Source organism: Budorcas taxicolor, chromosome 13 (genome assembly GCF_023091745.1).
Source record: "Budorcas taxicolor isolate Tak-1 chromosome 13, Takin1.1, whole genome shotgun sequence".
NCBI lineage: Eukaryota > Metazoa > Chordata > Mammalia > Artiodactyla > Bovidae > Budorcas > Budorcas taxicolor.
In genome coordinates, this window is record NC_068922.1 from 50,293,942 (window position 1) to 50,304,342 (window position 10,401).

At 36.9% G+C, this 10,401-nt stretch overlaps 1 protein-coding gene across 1 annotated transcript; it reads right to left on the reverse strand.

The window, feature by feature from the left end:
* Window positions 1–8,698: 8,698 nt before the first annotated feature.
* On the reverse strand, window positions 8,699–9,101 carry LOC128058481 (ubiquitin-like). The gene has a single exon (XM_052650963.1). It carries the CDS (start codon window positions 9,077–9,079, stop codon window positions 8,699–8,701), a length of 381 nt encoding a protein of 126 aa, XP_052506923.1. The 5' UTR covers window positions 9,080–9,101.
* Between the last annotated feature and the right edge of the window lie 1,300 nt (window positions 9,102–10,401).

Here is a 10,401-nt window from a genome sequence, read left to right on the forward strand (position 1 = left end):
AGGCTTTGGCATAGTCAATAAAAAAGAAGTAGATGTTTTTCTGGAATTCTTTTGCTTTTTCGATGATCCAGCAGATGTTGGCAATTTGATCTCTGGTTCCTCTGCCTTTTCTAATTCCAGCTTGAACATCAGGAAGTTCATGGTTCACATACTTTGAAGCCTGGATTGGAGAAGTTTGAGCATTACTTTGCTAGCGTGTGAGATGAGCTCAATTGTGCGGTAGTTTAAGCATTCTTTGGCATTGCCTTTCTTTGGGATTGGAATGAAAACTGACTTTTTCCAGTCCTGTGGCCACAGCTGAGTTTTCCAAATTTGCTGGCATATTGAGTGCAGCACTTTCACAGCATCATCTTTTAGGATTTGAAATAGCTTGCTAAGTCAAGTCCAATTTTTTGTGACTCCGTGGACTGTAGCCCACCAGTCTCCTTCATCCATGGAATTTCCCAAACAAGAATACTGGAGTGGGTTGCCACCTTCTTCTCCAATTCAGCTTATAGTCAAATATTAAATATAAAAGTGTAATATTTGATGTATCTAAAACTTTTGGTGCTGGGAGAGAGAAAATAATTTTGTGTCAGTAAAATCCACCTTATCAAAAGAGGAAACCAGAAAAATCACTGGAAACCTCCTTTACTTATATGCCTGATAGATTCTCTGTTTTACTCTAAGACATTTGCTTGTGCTTAGTTGCTCAGTCATGTCCAACTTTTTGACCCCATGGACTGTAGCCCACCAGGCTCCTTTGTCCATAGGGTTTTCCAGGCAAGAATACTGGAATAGGTTGCCATTTTTTTCTCCAGAGTATCTTCCTCATCCGGGGACTGAATCTTCATCTCCTGTGTCTCCTGCATTGCAGGCAGCTTCTTTACCCACTGAACCATTGTAAGTCATTTAAAGATTGTAAATCTTTAATTTACAAAGATTGTAAATTAAAACCATTGTAAAGACATTTCCTTTTTGAAATTTGTAACAGAACTGGTTAGCAGTTCCCAGAGGCAAAACACTACTGTGACTAGCAAACTGGTGCACACCTCTTTGGCTAGAATTATGTTTCTAGATGATTTAGCTAGAAGGGAATGTTTATAATACTCTATTTTCCAGACTATGACACAGATATATGGTCACGTAATAAAATGAATACTGGAAAATGACATTAGCAAAATGATGGAAGAGAAGGTCACCATTCCTTTTCCATCTCAATGACAGTAATTTGACAGCCATCCATGGGCAAGACGGATGGGTCTTTTTGTGCTTCTTTGGGATCCAAGTAGGAGGTTGGGAAACCCTGGTGGAGCTCATGACAAGGTGGGCCATTTGAGAAGTCAGGCTCATTCCCAGGAGGAAGACTCACACTGCAATCCCAGGAACAAGTCCCGAAACAGTTCCATCCCTCTGTAGATTTGGCTGTGTTTCCATTTCATTCATTTTATCTTCAGACTTGAAATTTCTATTTGGTTCTTTCTCTCTCTCTCTTTTTTTTAATGATCTCTACCCCTTTATCTGGGCTTCCCAGGTGGTACTACTGGTAAAGAATCCTTCTCCCAATGCAGGAGACATAAGAGATAGTTTCAATCCCTGGCTGGGGAAGACCCCTGGAGGAGGAAATGGCAAACCACCCCAGTATTCTTGCCTGGAGAATCCCTTGGACAGAGGATCCTGACAGGCTACAGTCCATAGGATCATAGAGTCAGACACCACTGAAGTGACTTACCATGCCACACACTTCTTCATTAAATTTCTCTCTCTTTTTTTTTTTTATGGATTTCATTGTTTGATATTGTTAAATTGTCTTTCTGTATTTTTTTTTGTATTAATATTAGTAGTTTACTGAGCTTTCTTCAAATAACTATTTTGAATTCTTTATGGGGTAAATCGCAGATCTCCATGTCTTTAGGGTCCATTGTTAGGAGATTATTGTGATCCCACTGTGGTGTCATGTTTCTTTGATTTTCCACATTCCTTCATATTTGTTTCTTTGATCCTTTGTATTTGAAGTGGCAGTCACCTCCTGTAGTTCTTACAGACTGACTTTGGGAGAGGAATCCTTTCTGATGGCCCTGCAAGAGGCTCTGAACCTTGCTCAGATCTTTAATGGATACGCCTACTCCATGCTTCCTGCTCTCTTTGTGGAAGAACATTTCAGGTTGTGATCTTGCAACACATCAGGTTGTGTGCTCAGTCTCCTTTTGCTTTCCCAAATGCACTAAAGTTCAAGCTTGTGGCTCCTTCTTGTCCTGCAGATGTGGGCAGGCTTTCTGCATATGCTCAGTAGCCATCTGCTGGGTTCATTCTTTCTGCCATTGGGAGCACACCAAGAGAACCTCCACAGGTGGGTGGGGCTATATATCAGTGAGGCATGAGGCATGATGCATGATGAGAGTGCCTGTGGGCCAGCTGCAGGGATCCAAGGGCAAGGTGTCCCCAGAAGGCTTCTTGATGGAGTCCATGGTCTGATTAGTAGGAACTATGTCCCTCTGAAGCCCTGCAATACTGCTATCTGCCTTTCTCCCAGCATTTTCCCACCCTTCAGTCAAGCAGCTCACTACTGCATACTCTGGATGAGGCAAGAGAGAAATAAGCCTCTTTGACAACATCATCCACAGCTGGGGAAGCAGGGTTCTCAATCACATGCTTACTCTGTCCCCGAACCTCTGGCCTGTGGCAAAAATCCTGAGCCAAGAAGTTCTCTCTTGGCCCTGAGTTGTGTTACTTTGGGGAAGGGATGAGATGAGTAAAATCAAACAGTTCCCCTTACCCTCTCCAGTGCACACAACTTGTACACCCCCCCACCCACCCCACTACCACAACTGTGTGCTGGAACCTCTTTGCTGGAAACCTCTGTGGACTTCCACAAAGGCTCTCTTGTCCATGGTTGACTGTCTGAGACAGTGTTCTCCAGCTGGTTCAAGGCCACTGCAGTGTCCATAGTCAGGATCAATGTCTGTGTGCAATGCACTAGCTTCTCCCAGGTCCCATAAAAAATGAAACTAGATTTCACAGTTCCCAGAAATGGCAAATTGTTGTTGAGGGATGAGATGTGAGTGAGTGATTTTATTTGTCATCTGGTTGATTTCAAGCACAAGAAAAAGCTGGATGTTAATCAGAGTATTCCTTTGTGAATTGGTAATGGCAACATCCTAAGTATAGGGTTGTTGTAAAGATCTCTGCATTGGATTCTTAAGGAAACTTGGAAAAGACCGAAGACCCAAGATCAATGGCTGGAGTTCTCAGTTGGTACTTGAAGAAAGGACACCCAGAAGAGATACCTGTCCTGAATTAGACTATGATGTGACAAAGAAATACTATTTATTATAATAACCCTTGTAAGGTGAGAATTGTTCATTACAGCAAGTATCACTAATAACTAAAAAATATTTTAATTGTATATAAGTTTGTATTGCTTATATTTTTATCTAGTGAATTCATTTAATTTAGCAGTTAAAATCCACCAGGAAATACTTTACTTTCTAAATGACAATTTATTTACATTTTTATCCATTTAAAGGAGTTAGGCAGTATAATGTACTTATGAGGTATATTACTCTACACATTTTAAAATATCTTATCATCATCTCATCTTTTATTTTGAACTTAAAATGTATTTAAATTTTAAATAATATGTAAATATCTGAAGCTAAAGAGCTCAAGAATTCCCAAGTGCTTAAATCATGTCCCTCTGGTCAGATTTGAATAGGTAAGGTAAAATATTTAAATAAAAATTATTTCTCCCACAGTCCTCCTTCTCCTTGCCCCAGAAAATACTTCTTGACTAAATTGAACCAGTATGTAATTCTTCAAGTCATCATTTTTTAATAGGCTACTATTTTTTAAAATTTATATTTAATGCTAATGAAATGAGCTATTAATTACATCATCAAGCCCTTAATATTCTCACCATTAAATAATATATAAGGGGCATACACAGTAAATGTTCATCATACTCATAACTATTATTACTACTAGTCTTTGCTCAGAAGATGTTTTAAGAATCTGTTTTACTGATTGCATAAAAAATGAAGCCACAGAAGTGTTTATGCTATAATCACAGAAGAAAGCAGCATAACTATAATTAACACTATTTTTTTTAATATATTTCATGGTCAAATAACCTCAACATTGGTCCTATTTTAACATGGAAGTTCAAAAGGGAAACCATAGATTTCCTACTTTTTTTTCTTTGGCAAAGTCTGTATTCACAGATGGTACAGATATTTTGGCATTCTTAACTAAAGCATCTCTACTTATGATTTTGTCTTGGAAGATTCTTTCGTGGTTAGACCACATTTTGTAAACTTCCGATGACAGACATCTGATCTGAGCTTAGCCAAGGTAAGGAGTAGGCCACATGAAACATCACCAAGGCTGCAAGTCACTGTTGCCAAAAAGTTGGAAAAGACAATTTTACAGGTCATGAAGAAAATTGGGACCTAGATTAACCAACAAAGCATTCAGTGAATAGAAAAGCAAGGATGTGATGCTCATACAGAGTCAATATAGCTCTCAAAAGAAACTTATTTATATGGAACAGTGAGATAGGATTGTCAAGCTTAAACTATTTTTTTTTATCAAGAGGGAAGGAGGAAGGTTGTGGGAGAATTTACTTGTCTTTGGAAAAAAAATCACATTAAAAAAATAAGTTTATAATTTCATTAAGTGGCCACATATTTTGTATAACTCAAAACTGTTATCTTCCTTTTCCTTTAAAGATATTCCTCTTGCACCAAGAACAAACTCCATGTTTAAACAGCATAAAATATGATATATTTTTCATTTCTTATTTGCAAATGCTTGAGTTGCAAATTTATGTATGATTTTTGTAAAGATCCTTGAGCCACGAATTGAAATTATTCACAAGACAAAAAGTTGTCTTATTATACAGATGTACAAAATTCACATCTTATAAAATGCACATTGGCATAGAAAATAGAAGCACTAAGAAATTAACTAATTATGACACAATATGCAAATTAATCTTGGTTAATCCAAACCTTCTGAGAATAGTTTAAGATGGAAAAAAAAAAAAAAAGTTAGAATAGAGATTTTCTCCTTGCCATATCAGAATAACTGGGACTCGTCTTCTCAAAAGAAACAACTAAAATATTGGATGATATATAGGAAATAATGATTTTGGACACTGGACAATTAGTAATTCAAGACTATGAAGTAAGATAGCAAGTAAAACAAATGACATGAGCCTTATAATCCACTAGCTTTCTGCCTGGAGGTATGTCACAGACTGTGCCACAGTAAGGGGCAACTCAAGCAGAATTAAAAGGTCCAGTGAGATGTGAAGATGGAAATGAGATGTGGAGACATGGAGGAAGCTTGATTTTGTAGGACAGGAAACTACAGATGGTAGAGTTGCCTTGAGAAAGAGTCCCAGAAATTAATAGTTAAGGTATTTTTGAACCTGTTTCTAAATACTAAGACTCACATGAATATGGTAGAATTTCCTAATAGTTCTCAGGAATGTAACTTGAACAATTCCAAGACTGTAGACAGAGCTGGAAGATATTTAAGTTCTATATGGAGGAGTGTAGTGACCGGGAATGCACATATGAAACATTCAGTAGACAGACTAGAAGAGAACCTTGCTAACAAAATTAATGCAGAAACAGGGTGTAGACATGCCCCAACACATCTTTAAAAAAGTATGCAAAGGATTAAACTGACTTGCAAGTTACTTAAATGGCTGCCAAAGCAAAGTTCAACATTTTTTAAAGGAAAAAAACAAAATCCAGACTCTCAAAATCATTATATTCACTATACCTATTATCTAATAAAAAATGATGAAACATATAAAGAAGCAGGAAACTATAGCTAAAAGAAAAATCTGTCAATAGAAATATAAGACATAAAGTACTAAAAGACAATTGTTTTAAAAGAAATATTATACATATGCTCAAAGATTTAAAGGAAAACATGAATATCAGGTTGAAAGAAACACAAGCTACAAAACCAAATCATATGGAGCTTCTAAAAAGTTACCATAATTTCTTTTTTTCAAAATGAGGAGATGAGTTTAACAAAAGCTTAGACCTTGCAAAACAAAAGATAAGTGAACTTCAAGATGTTGCCATCAAAGTCATATAACATAAAACAGAGTGAAAAAAAGATTGAAGAAAAATAAATAAAACTTCAGTGACCTATGGACAATATCAACTAGCTGAATATATGTATAAATGGATTTCATGGGCTAAAATAGGGTATTGGCAGAATTTACTCCTTTTTGGAGACTCTGAACAAAAATACATTTCCTTGCCTTTTCCAGCTTCTGGAGGCCATATGTATTTCTTGGCTTGTGTCCAGTCTTCTATTGTCAAAGCGTATCACTCCAACTTCTGCTTCTGTTATCACAGCACCTTCTCATGCCAGCCCACATTTCTCCCTCTTCTAGGAATCTTATTACATTGAATCTATTCAGATAATCCAGGATTAACTTCCCATTTTAACATCCTTAAACTAATCATCCCCACACATGTAAGGTAAAATGCTATTTTTTTTACCAAGCAAGGTAATGAATGTCAGGTTCCAGGGATTAGGGTATGGACATTTTTAATAGACACGTTATTCACCCTACTATGGAAAAAACAAGAGAGTGGGGAAAGGCAGGGGGAAAAGTAGCTGAAAATTTTCTATGTTTGATAAAAGGCATAAACTCCTGGAGAAGGAAATGGCAAACCACTCTAGTACTGTTGCCTGGAGAATCCCATGGACAGAGGAGCTTGGTGGGCTACAGTCCACGGGGTCGCAGAGTCGGACACGACTGAGCGACTTCGCTTCACTTCGCTTCACTTCACTTTCCCTAGTGGCTCAGTGGTAAAGAATCTGCCTGCAACGCAGGAGCCTCAGGAGACGCCGGTTCAGGAATCTGAACAATTTCTGACATCTAGAACTTGAAGATAATACTTGTGTAAGCCACTAGGATTAATTTTATACAGTAGCAGTAGGAAGCTAATACAGACTCCATTTATACATATATTCAGATGTGTGTTTCTTTCCTGGGTCAGGAAGATTGCCTGGAGGAGGGCAACCTACTCTGGTGTTCTTGCCTGGAGAATCCCATGGACAGAGGAGCCTGGTGGGCTATAGTCTATAGGATCACAAAGTAGCAGATATGACTAAAGCAACTTAGCACACATTCACACACATAAACTCACAAATCCAAGAAGCACACAATAAACCAAATAGGATATACTAAATTAAGGAACATCATAATCAAACTTCTGAAAACCAGTGAAGAGGAAATCTTAAAAGCAGACAGAGGGTAGAGAGGAGTAGGTGAGGATGGAAGTCATGTTATAAGGAAACAGATATTAGAATTTCTTCGATCTTTTTGTTGGAGACAATTCAAAACAGAAAATGGAGGAATATTTGAAATATTGAAAGAAAAATAATTCCACTAGGCAATGACCCATGAATGTATCTTTTTAAAATAAAATAAAATTCTTTTGACATACAAATGCTGAGAAGTTTATCTTTGTGTATGTGTTGGGAGGGTGGTGTTTGTTTTACAGTAGAACTATCTGATAACAAATACTCAAGGAAATTCTTTGGGCAGAGGGAAATTTATACCAAATAGAAATTCAAATCTATTCAAAGAAGTGAAGGAAGTAAAAAAAAAAAAAAAAAGTGATGAATATACTTGTTTGTTTGAATGTCAATGAGAGATAATTGTTTAAAGCAGGTGCCAGCAGACCATGGTCCTTTGGCTAATTTTGCTTCCACCTCTTTTTGGAAATAAAGTTTTATTGGCAGACAGTCACATCTATTTGTTTATGTGTTGTCTAAGGCTGTTTTAATGCCAACGTGGCAGGCTTCAATAGTTTTGATAGGGACATTGCCCTGGCACAGCCTTAAATATTTACTATCTGGCCCTTCAGGAATTAAAACCAAAAAAATGCTGACCCCAGCTTTAAAGAAAAACATTAACAATTCATTGTGGGGTTTATTTTATATATATATATATATATATATATATATATATATATATATATATATGAAATATATGGTAAGTTGCAAACCATAGGAGAAGAAAAACATAAGTGTACTATTTATAAAGTTCTTACATTTAAAGGAGTTGATAATTTGCAGGTAGACTGTAAATAAGGATGTACATTGTATACCCTAGAAAACCACTAGCCAAAAATAGGGCAAAAATATGTAGCAAATAAGCCAATGAGGGGAGATAACATGGAATATGAAACTTAACTCATTAAGCTAAAATAAGGCAGAACCAGAAGTTTATCCACTCAATTACAAAGCTTCAAATGCATAAAGCAAAGGTTGACAGAAACTAAAAGTAAAACTAACCCACAAATGCTAGTGATTGTCAGAAAAAGGGTACAGAAATCAGGAAGAATTATTACAGATATGAACAATATTTGCAACTAGTATAGCTGAAACGATATTTAAAGAATACTCCACCCACAACAAGAGAATATATATATATATATATATATATATACATATATATATATATTAGGTATAAATGGGACATTAATAAATTTGGACCATATAGTGGGCCATAGACAAGTATCAAATTTGAAACAATTGAAATCACAGAGTATATTCTCTACTACCCACTAAAATTACTTTTTTTTTTTTCAACGGAAGGGAAACTTTATTGAGGCCCCAGGACCATGGGGCTTGGGCAGGAGGCCGCCCTGCAGGCAAAGGAGAAGCAGGTGAAGGAGCTTTATTTGACCTTCTTGGGGCGCAGGTTGTTGGTGTGGCCGTACTTCTTGCGGCAGTTGACAGCACGGGGGTGCAGGCGGGCGTAACACTTGGGGCAGATCATCTTGTCACAGTTGTATTTCTGACCGAGCTGACGGAGGGAAGGCTCAATGATGCCGCCTCGCAGATGAAGCGCCAGGTGCAGGGTGGACTCTTTCTGGATATTGTAGTCTGACAGAGTGCGGCCATCCTCCAGCTCTTTGCCGGAGAAGATCAGACGCTGCTGGTCTGGTGGGATGCCCTCCTCGTCTTGGATTTTGGCTTTGACACTCTCAGTGGTGTCACTGGGCTCGACCTCAAGGGTAATGGTCTTGCCCATCAGGGTCTTCACAAAGATCTGCATCTCTGCGCCTGCTGCTCGACCGCCTGGGTGAAGAGCTAAAATTACCCTTTTAAAACAAATCTAATAAAATATTCAACTATTGAAATAACTTCTAGATAGCAAATACTTGGTTCGCTTTGGAGGGTGTAAGGGGGAAAAAAGCCCTATATATTTGCCCTTAAAAATAACCCTAAAAACAATCTCCAGTCATTTAATTAATAAATATTTATAATATTGGGTGTGGATATATTTAATTCATTTTTAAAAGCCCAAGATTACATAAGATATTTAAATTTTCCTTTCGTTTTCATCAAATAGTAGAGATGTGTCCATGGCAAACTGCCTCCTGATACAGCAAAAGAGACTCAGTCACTAGCTGTCTGCTTGCATTTTAGCCATATGTGATACAGCCCCAAAATATTACAAAGGTAGTTGGAACTACTGCTACCAACTGCAATTTAATTATTTTATAATATACAGACATTGCCACAAATACAGTGGATCTTGAGAACCATATTATTCTGTCAGGAACTATGTCATATGCAGAAAGGAAGCCCATCAACAAATTATTCACATGTGGTCTGTCTGTCTGTCTGTCTGTCTCTCTCTCTCTCTCTCTCTCTCTCTCTCTCTATATATATATATATATATATATATATATACATAATATGTGTGTATATATATATGTATATATATGTGTGTATATATATACATGTACTTTTTATAATATAGATAAATGTGTATATGTATACATATGTATAATTTCACAATAATAAAAAATAGGGAAAATCAGGAACAAGACAAGGGTGCCCATCTTACCACTACTATTCAACATAGTTTTGGAAGTCCTAGCCACTGCAGTCAGAGAAAAGAAAGAAGTGAAAGGAATCCAGATTGGAAAATAAAAAGTAAAACTATCTCTGCTTTCAGATGACATGATCCTCTACATATAAAACCATGAAGATTACCACCAGATATCTTCTGGAGCTAATCAATGAATATAGAAAAGTGGCAGGATATAAAATTAACACACAGAAATCCCTTGCATTCCTATACACTAACAATGAAAAATCAGAAAGAGAAATTAAGGTAACAATCCCATTCATCACTGCAATGAAAAGAATAAAACACTTAGCAATAAATGTAACTAAAGAAACAAAAGACCTGTATATATAAAACTATAAAACACTGATGAAAGATACCAAAGATGACTCAAATAGATGAAAAAATATACCATGTTCTGGGATTGGAAGAATCGATACAGTGAAAATGAGGATACTACCCAAAGCAATCTATAGATTCAGTGAAATTCCTATCAAACTACCAATGGTATTTTTCACAGA

Coding starts and splice junctions, on each gene's coding strand:
- LOC128058481 (XM_052650963.1), bottom strand. CDS start 9,079: ATGCAGATCTTTGTGAAGACCCTGATGGGCAAGACCATTACCCTTGAG.